Here is a 17,189-nt window from a genome sequence, read left to right on the forward strand (position 1 = left end):
TACTTAGAGCTAGTCTATATGGGGAATTTTTTTTCAGATTAACTTGGGGGGTGGGGGGAACTTGGCATAAACTGCCTTGTGTTCACACACAAAATTCTCCCTGCCTCAATTTCTCTAACATTTTACTCCACATTAATTAATCCATTTTGGAAGAACTAGTTAATTCAGTCTGAGATTCATGTGGACATATCCCTAATACAGAATAACTATTCTTCTTCTGACAGTTCTCCCCCTGCTATCCCACATTGCACTGCTTCATACTTAGATCAGACTGTTTGTTTACCTATGTGCTCTTTACTGTGCTGGGTTCATCATAACCCAATATCACCTTCCCATTTAAATGCTGGCAAGCAGGCAGGTCTGTCCCTGGCCCCCGCCCCGCTTCAAGCTTGTGAGGAATTCACACACCTAGTGTCACATGCCCATTACAGGCAATCATCAAGTGATCCATCCCCTGTTGTTCAGTCCCAGCTTCTAGTGAACAGAGGCTAAGGACACCCAGAGCACGGGGTTTCATTCCTGACCATCTTAGCTAATAGCCATTGCTGGATCTAATCTCCATCAATTTATTTAGTTCTTTTTGAACCCTGTTTACTTCTGGTCTTTATAATATCCCTTAGAAATGAGTTCCACGGGTTGATTGTGTGTTGTGTGAAGTACCTCCTTTTGTTTGTTTTAAACCTGCTGCCTATTAATTTTATTAGGTGATCCCTAGTTCTTGTATTATGAGGAGTAAATAACACTTCCTTATTCACTTTCTCCACACCAGTCACAATTTTGTAGACCTCTATCATATTCCCTATTAGTTCTCTCTTTTCCAAGCTGAACAGTCCCAGTCTTTTTAACTTCTCCTCATATGGAAGCTGTTCCATACTCTTAAGCATTTTTGTTGCCCCTCTTTGTACCCCTTCCAATTCTAATATATCTTTTTTGAGATGGGATTACTAGACCTGCACATAGAATTCAAGGTGTGGGCACACCACATACTGCAGGGTGTCAGGGAGCTGGCACTAAGCCAACTGCCAGCAAGTCTCTCTCTCACTGATATAGAAGGGTAACAAAATGACACTCAGTACTGGGCCCTCTGACAGACCATCACACCTACAGAACGTCTCCAGCCAAATGACAAAAAAGCCTGCTCTGGGAGGCTTTTTTGTCTGAGCCACTGAGCCAATAAGAAGGTGCTTCTCTAACCCCAGGATTTTTGCAGACTTCTTCGTCATAGAATATTAAACTGCATCACATTTCACATTATTCAGTATCACACAATATAAATTAAAGCTAAAATACCAAATAGGGGGATGTATGCAGATTTCTTTATCAAACTTTTTACCATATCTATGTACATTTAATATTTTTTGGTTTAATCCTGGATTAAATTTTCCTCTTTCTACACAAGTCTTTAAAAACTGGTAAGACCCCCCCCCCCCCACTGGACTTACATGCCCAAACTTTATTCCAATTTCCCTTTATTCTGTTTATTCAAAGTAACACATTTCTTGGCAACCTTTTATATTATTGGAAATTAGCACCTTTTAGCTTAAACTGTATTAGAAACTCTTAATTTTAATAAAGTCTTGCCCAAATGTATTGCTCAGAATACACAAGCACCAAACAAAAATTGTAAAAATAGTTCACAGGGACATCATTTGTAAATTGTGAAGGAAGTTTAGGTAGCAGGGAATAGCAATATCACACAAACCCCTCATTTCCAGCAGGAAATAACAATGTATGTCCTTCCTCCACACACACATCTGTACCACCATCATCCCCCCTCGCCCCCATCTCTCTGTTACCTTGAAAACAGATTTAGGGTACTCCCAGAATAAGATCACCTATTGTCCCACCTCGAGTTCATCAAGAGTTCCCTAAAAACCATTCAATATTAACCAATGTTTTCCTAAGGTATGGGTCTCCAGGGGAGCTAGGAAATACCTGGAGGACACAGATACAGCCTTCTGATAAATGATTGACAAGCAGTATTCTTTTCCAAAACAAGGCACCTTTTTATTGGTGCAAATAAGAATCCCTAATACAATAACAAACTAACAATCCCCTTATTGATGTTACAAACACAAATCGTGTATAACAAGTAAAAGAGCACCCCAAACCATATTACCTTACTGTTTGAAATGATTCTAAGTGGTTGCACCCTGTTACAGATGGCCAGTCTGTTCTAGGTTGCTAACAGCAGTTTTTAAATGGTTTAAATCTCATACATTTCTTTCACTATCAACACACACTATTACAGCTTTAACGCAGACATATACACGTACTCACTAACACTATACTATAACTATAATTATAATTGGCAGATTTACTCTGTCTGCTGACACAGGACTCCTTCTGGTGTCCCTGCTTGCTTCTGCTGCCTTCTTCGAGACTCCTCTTGTCCACTCTTCTCTCCTCAGCTCTATCTGTACTGTCTGCTACCCACTGACATCGACTTTTATACTGTCCTGTCAAAACAGTTCTAGATGCCTTTTTTCCCCCAGTATACTACATTCACGTTTGTTTGAATGGCCTGGTGTTTTTTGTGATCTTTACTGCACATGCTCAATACCAACATTCCACAAATGCTCAGTGCCATCGCTTACCTCAGAGTTATGATCTGCTGACCTCTCCCCTAGTTTTGGTTGCACATATTCCATAAATATCATGTGACCTGCAGCTTCCAATAGTGGAGTGACTCTTGCTTATTCAAAATGAAGTCTCAGGAATTTCTCTATCTCCTCCTCCTTCCCGAAACAATTAAGCATTTATTCAAGCCAAAGAGCATACTATTTCATAGCTATGCCACATTTAGCATATTGGATTTCATAAATACAATAAAAACAACAATGGAGCATTAGAAAAACCCTCGATTTTAAGTCTTTGAGAGGCAGTAGCTACAAATAAAGTGTCCTTAAGATTCAATTTATTTTAAATGCTTTAGCAGTACATATTTTGCATTAACAACTTACATGGCACATTTAGAAATTATATAAAATGAAACAGACGAGAACATCCACATTCACATTCACACACTTACGCAGACTTTTGAAGGTAACATGAAAAAACAGGGCATGAGGATAAGAGTTGCCCAAGATTTTAGGAGACATTTTCATGATTGTTTGAAATTTTTATTCAGTGAAAACTTTGTATCCATTCTTTGTTAGTTGTCATGCATTTACCCATGTTAAAGCACATCATACATAAGCTCTCCCCAACCTCATCAGGCATTACATTCCCACTGTTATTTTTCTAGTCACTTTTTCACAGAAGGGCAGAAATACTAAATACATAAATACTTCCAAAGGCATCAGGAGGAATGGGTATACATACAGGGGCAAAACTGCAAGACTGGTCATAACTGACTCAGATGGAGAACACTGTACCACAATCAAAATCTCCTGGTCTTTATATGTCTAGTGATATTTTAGAGAAGTACCTCCGAAGCAACAACAACTTTTGTTAGTGCCATGAGACACACATCGGAGCCTCACAGAATAGCAGTGACTAAACATCTAAAAGCAAGATGGGGAGCAAAGACATTGAGAGAATTGTGCTGTGACACTGTTGCAAAACGCCAACACCAGACCCTTTGGACTAATAAAAAAAGCCCTGTGATATAATGAAAATATATCAGCGTCTTTACATTTGTACCAATATTTTATAGAGCTATCTGCAAAACAATTACTCCACCCACTCACCCACCCCATTTTATTTTTCACCACACTGAAGCGGCCCCACAGAATTAATTGCCCTGTGCAGATATAAAACTTTACATTGTATAGAGCCTTTAATATTGTAACTTCTAGCACCACCCCAGTCCCCTCTCGTACAACATTATGATTTTGTCTTACCGAAAGAAGAAGTGTCTTATTAGATGAAAATGCCAATACAATGTTTAAAAGAGAGACTATCCCAACTTGGAGAAAGAAAAAAAAAAAGCATTAGCTTGTTTTTTAAATTTTGCCGAAATGAATTTCCCAGTATGAAGAAACACCCATCAGACAAAAACTTCTCTAAATCTCTTTACAAATACAGGACGTAGGACTTTTAATAGGCTCATCATTTTGTGAATTGTGAAGAAAGTTTTAAATTCTGGGATACTGTATTAAAAAAACCACCCACCCACCCACATTTACAGGGGGATTTTACAATCAAAACATGAAATTTTAAAAGACAGGGACAGAGATAAAATCTCCAGCCTGGCACTGTCATCTAAAGAAACATGCCCCTCCATGCCCACCCCCCCACCGCTTCTTTACCTGACTTTTCTTTTATCTACAACTACCATCTTCTGCTAACCACACAATTTTTAATCACATCAAATAAAGTTTTAAAATACAAACTATCCTAACTTTTAAAAGATTAACATGAAAAAACAGGGTTTAGGGATAAGAGAGCTGGCTTGGATTTTAGGGGAAATTTGACATTTGTTTGAAATACTTTTTAGTGAAACTACTGTATGCATTCTTCATTAATTGTCAGGCTTTCGCACAGGCATTTGTCACACAGAAGCTCTCCCGAGCTTCATGAAGCTTTATTCCCCCTATTGTTTTGCCAATCTTTCCAATCACTTTGTCCTGGCCTATCAGAAATAGTAACAATAAATAAATAAAATAACAGTAACAAAATCATTGGGAGGATTACATACTTGGTGATACTCTGTGGTGGTATTTGTGCAGAGCAATAATTCCTTTTTTATCATCACATTGAAGAAGTCCTAAAGAGTCAAGTTTTCCCTGTTCTTATATAACACTTTACATTTTACTTTTACACAATGTGTCACCTCAGGCTAGTTTACACTAGAAGTGCTGGAGCGGCATAGCTGCACTGATATAGCTGCGCTGCTGTAGTGCATCTGGTAAAGATGCTCTCAAGTCGATGGGCAAGAGTTCTTCCATTGGCATAATAAAACCACCTCCACAAGAGGTAGTAGACACCGGCACTTAGGTTGGTGTAACTTAGGTCGCTCAGAGGGGTGGCTTATTCACACACCTGAGTGACATAAGTTACACTGACAGAAGTGGTAGTGTGTACAAGCCCCTAGATATTTTATAATGTCAAATAATACAAGACAGTAGATGATAGAAGTGAGAAATTACAGAAAACTGTGTTATGGCGAGTACAGCTGTAATGCAGAGAAACTAAGGAGGAATTAAAAGGCATAGTTGAAGTAGAAGAGGGTGTAATTGAAGAGGAGATTTGAAGCAAACGGGAGCCAGCTGGTTCAGGGTACACCACTTCCCATAAACCCTTCCCCCTCATACAAGAACATAGGGCCCTTTTCAGTGGAACGGGTGTGTATGCCTTTTGTTTTTAATGAACTGTAACCTTTCAACAAGTATAAACTATAAAATACAAAACAAAGTGTTCAAACGTCTTCACCCTCACTCCTTCCCTTTTTACAATGGTCTCCATCCCACTATGCACTGATCAGAAGTTGCTCCTTACCTAGGAGGAGACCAGGCCTTTTAAAGCATTGTCCCTAAAACTATTGGCTTAGAAAGTACTGTGCAACCATCATATAAAAGAGAACACGCCATTCAAAAAGGTCTGTGAGTTAAAGATGGAGGCTCCTCACAGTCCCTTGAATTAAGTCTCGCCAGCACTGGCACTCAAACAGCTCATGAAGAGACATCAGACAGAGGAAACAGTGGGAATGGAAGGAACCAATATACCCTTGGCACAACCAGTGCGTGCCACTCTGGAAGCACGTCATGGAAGCAGGGCAATGGGGAGAGCAGCTGATGAAGGTTATCAAGACAGTGCAGAGGGGAAGCATGAGGCCAGACCGCTGACCCAACTTTGGTTTAACACTCCAGATCCCAACCAGGATACCCCAACTCAAACAGAGGGGGGTGGGTTGGAGAGGGCTGGTAATAGGACCTGGCCATGCTAGCTCAGTGGACTCACGTGTTCAGCTTCCAGCTGAAAGGTCAATGGAGTGAGACCATCCCAAGGCAATTTAAAAAAAAACAAAACACCTGATCTGAAGCGGTCTCTTGACACACAAAGGAAAGATTTTCAAGCACAGTATAAAAACTAATATGATGCCCTTATCTGCATTTCTTATTTTAAATCTCTCAGCAGCTGAGTGATGGTTCTTTAGAGACCTGGGAGAATGTGTCCGCCGAAAGCCAAGAAGGAACAAACAGTCTGGGCCTGGCGTGCTTTTGCCCTGGCCCAAAACCAGATGCTCCGTAGGCAGGAGTGCAGGAACAGTTTTTATAGTGAGGGTGTTGAGAGCCATTGAACCAAACTGTAAACCTGTATATAATGGAAACCACTTCAAGCCAAGGGGTGTGGCAGCACCCCCAGAACCCCTACGTCTGTAGGATACCAATAGAAAAGGGGATGCTGATTCTATAGATACATACTATCTAACTCTGAGGAAGAAATCTGGCATGGAGACTGTGCTAACCCATAACTGATCAAATTGTTACGCTTTTGATTGTACAAGTTGCCATATTTGTGCCTGTTTAACCCAGGAATATTGTGCTCAAGCAGTGGAGTGGGTGAACAATGTGACAGATGCTAGAGACCTAGATAAAGTGTTAGATAAAATAATCAGACGCTCAGATAAATGCTTAATGCAGAATCTTGAACCTCCTCTTCCTTCAGCAAATTACAAAGCCCTGTTGGGGAAAAAAATAAATAAAAACGGTTTGTAAAATACCTAAGTTAGAGGGTGCTTTGGGAACAAAACTGCTGATGCAAAAATAAAATAAAATAAAAGTGAGGGGGGGGTGGGGGTTGTAAATAAAATGTCAGTTGCAAATGCCTGTGTGAAGCATGTTTTTCATGGGGCGCCCCATTGTCACATGAATAGATCGTCACTGAGCTATTCGGCTCCTCATGCAAATCCTATGAAAAAACAGCCCCATGCCTACAGCATCTGAGGCACTGGTTTGCCCCTAGCAGGCCAGGAAGCAACTTGAAGATAAGAATCGAGACCTGAACTTGATTCAATATTCTATGGGAAGCCAGAGTAGAGACTGAGGGCAGGCCTGATTTGTCCATGCATAGTCTCTGTCAAGAGAAGTGCTGCAGTGTTCTGTACTAGCTGGAATTTCCTAAGTGCTGACGCTTTCATTCCCAGGTCTATAGCACTGTTGTAGTCCAGCCAACAGATGACAAAGGTGTAAATAACAATTGAGGCCAGCTTATTGTCCGCCAGGATGGGACAGAGTCTCCTAGTCAACTAGAGATGAGAGAAAACATTACTCAGAGGGGCCGCTATGTGAGAGCTTAGTGTCAACAAGGAATCTAAGAGTGCTCCCACACTACACGGGGAACTGGCCAATTGCAGGTAATTGATTTAGATGTAGGAGCTGATCACAGGACATTCAGAGCTTTCTGAGATGTAATAATCAAATCCCATCACAACATGGAAATCTTATCTCAGCCTCCTGCTCTGCACGACTCTGTCCCAGAAAGGTGGTTCCATTCTCTACTTTGATAACCATTACATATCCTCATTACACGGCCACTCCAGCCTGGCCTGACTCGCTGAGACTGTGGGAACTGGCAGAGATGTCATTCACTTGGCCCATCCCTAGCTAGAACACTTCTGTGGTTTCTCCCCCGTGTGGATTCTCTGATGTGAAAAAAGGTAGGTGCTCCGAGTGAACGTTTTCCCACACTCGCTGCACTTATAGGGCCGCTCTCCTGTGTGGGTTCTCTGGTGTATAATAAGGTCTGAACGCAGACAGAAGCCTTTCCCGCACTCAGGGCATTTGTAGGGCCTCTCTCCCGTGTGGGTTCTCTGGTGTTTTCTAAAATGAGATCGATCACTGAAGGTTTTTGCACAGGTCAGGCATATATAAGGTCTCTCTCCCGTGTGGGTTCTGTGGTGTGTAACCAGGTATGAGCGCCTCCTGAAGCTTTTCCCACACTCGGGACATTTGTAGGGCATCTCTCCTGTGTGGATTCGCTGGTGAGTATTAAAATGTGACTTGTCACTGAAGCTTTTCCCGCAGTCGGGGCATTTGTAGGGTCGCTCTCCCGTGTGGGTTCTCTGGTGTATAACTAGGTATGAGTTCCGACTGAAGCTTTTCTCGCACTGTGGGCATTTGTAGGGCTTCTCTCCCGTGTGGATCCTCTGGTGGGTCTTAAATTGCGATCTATCACCAAAGCATCTCTCGCAGGTCAGGCATTTGTAGGGTCTCTCACCAGTGTGGGTTCTCTGGTGAATGACAAGGTGTGAGCTCTGACTGAAGCTCTTCCCGCACTCGGGGCATTTGTAGGGTCTCTCTCCTGTGTGGGTTCTCTGATGGGAAGTAAGGAGGTGGTACTGAGGGAAGCTTTTCCCACAGTCAGTGCATATGTAGGATTTCTGCCCCAAGTGGATTCTCTGGTGAAGATTGAGGTCTGAGCTCTTGCTGAAGCTTTTCTCACAGTCCGGGCACTTATAGGGGTTTTCTCCCATGTGGATTTTCTGGTGAATAATAAGAACAGATCTCCAACGGAAGCTCTTCCCACACTCACCACAGGTGAAGGGTCCCTCTCCAGCAGGGATCCTCGGTTGAACAATCTCTCTGATTTCCTCTACCCTTCTGCTTCTCTGGGTGGATTTACCCCATCTACCCCCTGGCTGGTTTCTCTGCTGCCTCTCTGGCCTCCGCTGCCTCTCACGGGCTTCTCCCTGCTCAGGACTCTGGGAAACATGCCCTTCGGCTCTTCCCGATACCATCGTGTATGGTTCCACTTGATCAGGACCTTCCTGCTGAAGATTTTCTTCGTTGTTCGCACTCACCGTCCCACTACCTGCTGGGTCAGAGAGAGAATCCAGACAGGAATCACTCCATTTGCCAGGGAGACAGAGAACAGCAGAAAGAGGTATGGCACAGGGGAAATATACCCCAACGACTACTGGGGACCAATAAAATAAGATCTGAATCACCTCACAAACCCTTCCTCAGAGGGGAGAGAGCTGGTGACCAATTCCACCTCCTTGTCCCATCTGAATATTGATGAGGGCAGCAGCTATAGGGTTACACAGAATGGTGAAACTGCCCAAGGATAAAAATATTGGGTTCTGAGTCAATTTAGTTGTCACCTCACCTGTGTGAATGTTTCTCAGGATCTCTTTTTCCTCGTAACCCTGAAGATCAGGGACCCATGGCTTCTCCTCACATTCCAGCCGGGAGATCATGTCAGATTTGGAAATTGGAAATCCTGCTTGGGGGGGGGCAAGGAAACAAGTGTTGATCTTGTTCATTAGGGTCAGAACTGTTACTACTTCGAGATCCATGACCTAAGTAGAAAAACCCAGAAAGGCTCCTTCCTCTCCCTCCCCCAACCCTACAGAGACTGCACTATACATCGTAAAGATCCAATGAGGCACTATTCTGGACCAAGGGTTCAACCACTCTGCCTAGGGAATGGCCCTAACTTATTCCCATGAGGAGTTGAGCATAGTTGCTACACTCTTTAGGTATCTGGGGTACAACCAAGTCTCCATCACTGTCAATTATAACCCCTCCATCCCTCCTCACACACACACACACACACGCCTCCACAACACAAACCAGAGCAGGAAAACATTAAGCGCTGGTAAAAAAAATTCACACCCCTGAACGACTCAGTTAAGCCAACCTAAGTCTCTGTGCAGACAGCACTAGGTTGACAGAAGAATTCTGTCGATCCAGCAACCGCCTCTCAGGGAGGTAGATTACCTGTAGCAATGGGAGTTCCCCTCCCATTGCTGTAGTACATGTGTACACTGAAGCACTACAGCAGTACACCTGCAGCTGTGCCTCTGTAGCGTTTTAAGTGTAGACACAGCCTTAGGGAACCAAAAGGAATACATTCAGGAAATGGAAGGAGGGCACGTCTCCAAGGAAGCATACATGAAAATAGCACAAGCATGTAGGGACAAACTCAGGAAAGCCAAGGGAAAGAATGAGTTATAGTTGGCAAGGAATGTTAGAGACAACCAAGAAGGGGTTCTATAAATATGTCAGGCAAAAAAGAAAGATCAAGGACAGTGTGGGTCCACTGCTCAGTGGAGAAGGTGAGCTGGTAACGGAAGATGATAGGAAGGCAGAGGTGCTCAATGCCTACCTTGCTTCAGTCTTCTCACAAAAAATAACATGGATGATTAGCAAAGTTACCATAGATAATAAAGGGGAAGGGCTATAGATCAGGATAAGTAAAGAACATGTCAGAGATCTTCTGCCAATTAGAATGAATTCAAATCAGCAGGGCTGAATGCTATTCACCACAGGCTGCTGAAGAATCAGCTGAAGAAATCTCAGAGTCACTGGCAATAACATCTGCAAACTCATGGATGACAGGAGAGATCCCAGATGACTGGAGCAGGGCTAACGTAGCGCCCATCTTTAATGGCAGGTCTATACTACGGCAGGGATTGACACTCTGAGATCGATCCACTGGCGGTCAATTTAGCGGTTCTAGTAAAAACCTGCCAAATCAACTGCAGATCGCTCACCAGTCGACCCCTGTACTCTACCCCTGATGAGAAGAGTAAAAAAAGTTGACAGATTTTCTCCCGTTGACCCCATGCGGCGTAGACCCTGCAATAACTCGACCTAAGGTACGTCAACTCCAGCTATATTATTCACGTAGCTAGAGTTGTGTTGTGTTGCGTAGTGTAGGTTGACTTACTGCGGAAGTGTAGACATAGCCTGAAAAGGGGAAAAAGGAGGAGTCGGGGAACTATTGACCAGTCATCCTGACTTCAATACCTAGGAAGTTACTAGAGCAACGTATAAAACATTCAATTTGCAAATACCAGGAGGATGAAGTGGTGATCACTAGCAGCCAGCATGGATTTACCAAGAAGAAATCATTCCAAACCAGCTTGATTTCCTTCTGTGACAAGGTAACTAGTTTGGTGGATGGGAGAATGCGGTGGACATAATATACTTGGACTTCAGCAAGGCTTCTGACAATCCCACATGACATTCTGATAAGTAATCTGAAGAAAAATGAGCTTGGTGGCACTACCATTAAGTGGATACATAATTGGTTACACAACCACAAACAAAGAGTAACTATTAATGGAATGATGTCAGATTGGAGGGAGGTCTCAAGTGGGGTTCAACAGGGATCTGTTCCGGGCCCAGTGTTGTTTAACATCTTTGTTAATGGCCCGGCTGTAGGTATAGAGAGCATACTGATCAAATGTGCAGATGACACAAAGCGGGGGGAGAGGGAGAGTTGCCAACACTTTGGAGGACAGAGTTAAAATTCTGATGGATCTTGACAAATTGGAGAACTGGGCTATAGACAACAAAATGAAATTCAACAAAGACAAATGTAAGGTGCTAAACTTAGGGAAGAGAAACCAAATGCACAAATACAGAATGAGGGATAACTGGTTTGGCAGCAGCAAAGATCCTGAGAAGGATCTGGGAATTGTGGTGGATCACGACCTCAACACAAGTCAGCAATGTGATGCTGTTGCAAAAAAAGCAAAGCAATTTTAGGTTGCATTAACAGATGCATAGTGCAATCAGCTGGAGTACTGTGTTCAATTTAGGTCATCAATGTATAGAAAGGATATGGAGAAACTGGAAAGGATCCAGACGTACGTGATCAAAGGGATGGAATGCAGCCATATGAGCAAAGGCTGAAGGAACTGGGTATGTTTAGTTTGGAAAAAAGGAGATGAAGCGGGGACATGACAGTTGTGAAAGTAGAATGAATTATATTGTAAAAATAAGAATGGATTAAAGAAATGTTGTATGTACCTTTAAGCAGAAATAAGAAATGTTGAAATACAGGTGCCAGGAAAAGAAACATTAGGCATAAACAATGGTGCTAATGGCAAAACATTAACAGAAGATGGGTAATAGTTAGTAAGGAAATAAGATATGCATGCCTAGCCCAGGTAAACTTATCTGATTCTGCTTCCTTTGTTATCTTGTTAAGTTCTCACCCTTTTATCTGTATAAATAAGATAGTTTGTGTCTTGCATGGTGCTCACATTATCTGGGTGTTATTAGCAGAGCACTGTGCTAATAAAACAGAGTGGTCTGAAACTGTGAGTCCTGAGTCTAACTTCGACAATTTGGAGGTTCCACCGAGATGGCAACCGTCTTCACTGGGGCTGTGTGATTCCTGACTGTTTTTGTAGGACGACCGTGGCGGCCGGCACCTGGGCATTTGGCCCGAGCGGTCCTCCACCAGCACGGAAAGGTGCACGACCACAGTGAAGCCTACGCCATTGAATCTGTTGGTTCCCACTCTGTTCTGGTAGGGATCCCGGGATCTGACATCAGGAATCTGGTCAGGTAATTATTTCTGTGTTTTGTCCGGACTGAGGACTGTTCTGTCTCTGTGTCTATCCATCTTCCTGTGGAGTGTTTGAGTCTGGGTGCCATCTCCATCCAGGGATCGGCCGACCAAAGGGTTCCTGTCCCTGCGGTCTGAGTGAGTAGAATCTGCACAATTGCAGCCGCACCACACTTTGGGTAAAACCCTGGGTGTGAAAGCAAGGGCAATTGAGGCAGTAGCCTGTGGGCTCCTTTTGTGTGTTGCACCGGGCATTGCCCTGATGAACCCGAATTTCCTTCTTGTGCGATTGGTGTGTGAAGTCCTCCTGTATGGGTAACCAGACGTCTAAGTCGGGACAGTTCCCTAAACGAACGCTGGCTCATTTTATGTATTTAGGATGGGTCCAGACTCCTGTAAGAAGGGTCCGGACTCCTGTAAATTTCTGGAAAAATGGTCTAGGCTAACTCAGGGGGATCCCAAAACTCAGTGGCCACTGTTAAAATCTTGGAACAAGACTGAGTGGACGTCTTAAAGGACAAACTCGGCAAAACTAAATTGGCTAAAGAAGAGGTTAATTGTTTCATTCAGTGGTGGGAAGAGGCAAATCGTAGCTGGACAAAATCAAAAACTCGCCTCTCTCAAATATTCAAATAATAAGTTGAAAGCTTTATTAAAAGCCTCCTCTCCCACCACCAGACCGAGTGCTCCCCTTTACCCCATTCTCAAAAACCCACCCCGGATCGATCCAACCCCCTTAATACTCCCATCTCATTGTAAAAAGGACAAAAAGCCCCTTGTTCTGTTCCCCTTTGTTGTCTGCCTCAAAAACTGATTCTTTAGTGTTCCACTACCAATTCAGCAAAGAAGGTGGGCTCCTCAACTAGCCCCCACCCTTCCTGGTCCCTTTCCTTGAACATTTATTTCAAAATTGTGAAGTGACCACAATATCACTCACAAACGGTTCATTGGGGAAAAAAAAAAAAAAAGAGCAGGATCAGGCCCAGAAAAGCAGGCAAGCAACAGATAAAGAAACTGAAAAATAGGTTGGAAGCCTAAGGGCATAGTGTAAGGAGTAAGAAAAGCAGTAAGTGCAGGCATGAACCCCTGGAACAATACTTAAAATGGTGAAATCTGAGGTGATAAAGGTGTTATTTTGGGAGATAAACAAGTGATTTAAGGAAAGAGAGTGAAAAGTTAACTCTACAAAGGCTGGAGAGAATTAAGCAGTTAAACTTTGTGAAAATGTTAAAAAGGACCATGTTAAAGAGAGAGAATTCTTGGTTTCTTTGCAGCCATTCTGAAGGGAAAATGGGCCCTTTTCCAAAAGAGTGCCTGTAAATAATCCAAATATATATAGAGCTATGTAAAAACAAAGCAGTGTAAAGGAATGTTAAGGAAAAGAAAATGTGTATGTATCTATTTGTCTGTGAAAATATGTAAAGTTCTAAGAATCTAAACCAGCACATCTGGTTTGTAAAACTCCTGTTTTGCAGGTGTAAGATAAATTGGTTTTGTTTTTGTTTTTAATGCCATTAAAAATTCATTTGACTCTTAATTCAAAGTTGCAAAACTGACAGACCTTTTTGCAAGACACAGGTAATTAGTGTTGTTTGGCTTTGGGATTTAGCATTTAACCCTTAAGGGGTAACTTGATTCTTAATAAAATTTAAAATGTTTTTTAAATAAAAACCAAGTCATGGCTGCAATAGGGCAGTCAAAATCAGGAGAACAGGGAGAGATTCTGGAGTCTTTTTGTTTGTTTGGTTGTTTTGTTGTTGTTTTTTTTGTAACAATAGCAGATAAGAGCTGTAGTGAAAGAATAAAAAATTTTTTTTACCAGTGCCCCTCTGAAGCAACAGCAAAGGTGAGGTGCACAAAACAAAAAAGAAGCAATGTTAAAAACACTGAGCCTTAAAATGGCTCTGTGTAATCATACTGTCACTTTTGATAAGGGTACATGAAAACTCTGTAAGAAAAAAGAAACAGTTACATCGTATGTAAAAATTGATATGGCTAATGTTTTAAAAAAAAAAGTTGTAGTATAGAAGGAATGTGCTTTTTCCCTAGGACATGTGCAGTGTATATTGTAAAAAGGGGTAAAAGAAATACAAATGAAATATGCTACTGAATTAAAATCCTATTAGGGCTCCAAAAAGAGCCGCAATAGACTGTTTTCTTTTTCAGATCTCTGTGTGTTTTGTAAGCAGGAGTTGAAAGTGGAAAGAAATCAAAACTCTGGTGGAAGTTGATTGTGTCCCTTTTAAGACAGAGTATCTGAGCTCTGCTGATGGCTTTGAATCCAAAAGCCAAGCCTGTGTTGATGCAAATTACCTAACTGATAAAGGAAGGTAAAAACTGCCAGCACAAAAGAAATTGCCTAAATAAAAGACATGGTACAACAAGATCCCTTTAAGAGACTTGATGCTAAATGTTATTGTTAATATTAAACATTGAAATAAATTTAATGTTAGTAAGTACCCCTGTAACAATGTATAGTGTGTATGATTTTTGGAAAAATCCTTGAAGGTAATATGGTAATGATGCTTCTCAGCTATTACCTGTGAATAAACTTAAAGCTTAACACAGCAGGAAAAACATTACAAACTTGGTCTGCTATATAAGAAGAAAAACTTGAGGTACACCACCTCATGAATTTAATAACTAAACAGTGGAATAATTTCCCCATAACCCTTAAAAAGTAGAAGCCATTAAAACCTGGCCTGCCTATATAAAAAAAAAAACCCACACAGGAAAATATGGGGGTAATTCCTCTGTTTTGCCTGCAATCAGCAAGGGTATTTGTAAAAGAAAGGAATCTTTTAAGCAACAATCAATGCCACCCTGAAAGGGGTAGAAAAATGTTATTTTTGTCTTTCAGAAAATCAGAAAAAGCTAATATCAGCTACAGAACAATCTATTACAAAAACAAATAAAAGTTAAAAAAAAAAACATACTGCAATAGCTGTGGAATGTACTAAAATGCAGATATTTAGAACATAAGATGTTTTGGGTAATATCAGAGAATATTAAGGTTTTAATACATCTGTTAAAGCAAAGAAAAAGATAATTGTTTAATACCTATCAATATAACTGGATGCACTATGTCTCCAGTATGGTAAGACAAAATTTGTTAAGTGAAGAAATTGTTAAAATTGCACACCAACAGGCTCTGGAAGCAAAGATATGGAAAGTTAGCCCACTCCCCAGATTGCACCTGGGATCCTTCTGGCTACCTCAAACCTCAAGCCAGTGGGCTGGGGAGGAAGGGAAACTATTGGACACTAGAGGTTGTACCAAGTGGACTCCTCAAAAGTGGGTATGCTTATCCATGCCTGTTGCTCCAAAGCCCTGTAGTAAAGGCATCTCACTAGGATCCTGTATGTGGGATAAAATTAATAATTAGACCAAAGTATTGTATAACGGGCAATGTGTGTGTTAATTCTTGGAAAGAAGTGTTTTAAAAGGATAAAAGTGTTAGCAACCCATCAGTAGACAAATGTACATGTGATTATTGGTAAACACAGTACTTACATTACATTTACTATTTGCCACAACCAAAAAGTCTCAGCTTACTGTAAGCACTGATTTAGCTGAGTTCTCTATCAGTCTTGGCATTGAATGGCAAACAGTTACCAATTATCTGTTTAAAAAGGTAAAAATGTAACATAGTTCCTAAAAACAAACAAAACAATGTGGGAAACAGAACCATTCATATTATCTGGATGGTCTCCCACAACTACTGGCATATTAATGTTACTACCCCTAATTGTTTTTGGTTTTAAATTGTGTGTGTTTAATTGAAATGTTTAAAATATGCTGGTGCATAAAACAAATGTATTCAAAGCTAGAGCCACAGGCCCAAATCACCTCCCAGTATTTTACTACATAAGAAGTGACACTGGCGATTGATAATCTTAGTGTCAAAAGGGGGAATATAGGAGCTGGACTTTATAATGTATAATTTGATTTCATCCTGCTAGCCACCCTTTTTGAATAGCAGAAAGAAATGACCCTCTGGGACTATAAGATTCTGTTTTCCCATATGCATTACAAATTGGGCCCTCTCTAACTCTTTGTTTTAAGATTTAGGTAGTAAGAGACAGGATTCTCTATTGTGTCTATGTTAAGTAAATTAGAGAAACATTGAAGGCCTGGGTCTCAATGTAAATTGTCTTGGTTATTAATTGTAAAACTTAGCAAGGTTTAATTTGCAATGCCTTTTTGCTCGATATAAAATACTACTGTTTGTATTCTCAATCTGTTTGTGTGAATGAGGAATGAATGCATCAGGAAAAGATAAGGTGTGAAGGCCATTGTTATAGCCAGAGTCAAGGAAAGAAGCAAAAAGACTTAAAGAGTATCAAAGAATCATCAGGCACTGCTTACTACCTAGACGGCTGTTAAACTGTCTGGCATCCGCAGCATGAATACATGCTTTGCCGTGTAAGAATGCACCACCCCCAGCGAACCAATCATCACCTCAGGACCACGCAGAGTCAATTTTGACTCCAGAAGATGACGTAGAGGAACAGCCTGCAATACCTTACAATCTACGTTCTCGTAAGGGTTGCCAGAATCAGACGACTACCTAAAGCAAGGCCCAAGAAAAAGCAGTAGTGAGCCTAGCGCCTGCTGCCTGGTGGACATAAAACTGTGACTACAGTTCCCTCAGTTGAGGTTGTCAGAACCAGAAGGGCCCTGCCTCCAACATGCGCCTCTGGTGGTGCCTGTTCCTCGGCTGTAGGTGTCTGAAGGTCTGGGGAGTCCACAATGACAATTCTTTTATCCAGCAGCAAGTGTGGATAGCTCAGACCCTTAATATTTCTAAATGCTGGGTCTGCAGCCACATCCCAGCCCACTCTCAAACTGATGTTCCTGTCCTGGCTATCCCACTCAATTCCCCAGACCTCACTGGAGGACCTTGTCCGTTTAACACAATATGGAACAGTAATGAC

General features: G+C 41.7%; 1 protein-coding gene across 1 annotated transcript in view; it reads right to left on the minus strand.

Moving 5' to 3' along the window:
* Positions 1 to 2,015: 2,015 nt before the first annotated feature.
* LOC120383121 (zinc finger protein 271-like) overlaps positions 2,016 to 17,189 on the minus strand; it is a 42,064-nt gene continuing 26,890 nt past the window's right edge. The window contains exons 5-6 of the mRNA XM_039500746.1: positions 9,055 to 9,171; positions 2,016 to 8,760 (exon numbers count right to left, since the gene is read on the minus strand). Coding sequence (XP_039356680.1) covers positions 7,547 to 8,760; positions 9,055 to 9,171 — 1,331 coding nt within the window. The 3' untranslated portion in view covers positions 2,016 to 7,546. The remainder of the gene's footprint in view (positions 8,761 to 9,054; positions 9,172 to 17,189) is intronic.

This window comes from Mauremys reevesii, linkage group 15 (genome assembly GCF_016161935.1).
Source record: "Mauremys reevesii isolate NIE-2019 linkage group 15, ASM1616193v1, whole genome shotgun sequence".
Lineage (NCBI taxonomy): Eukaryota > Metazoa > Chordata > Testudines > Geoemydidae > Mauremys > Mauremys reevesii.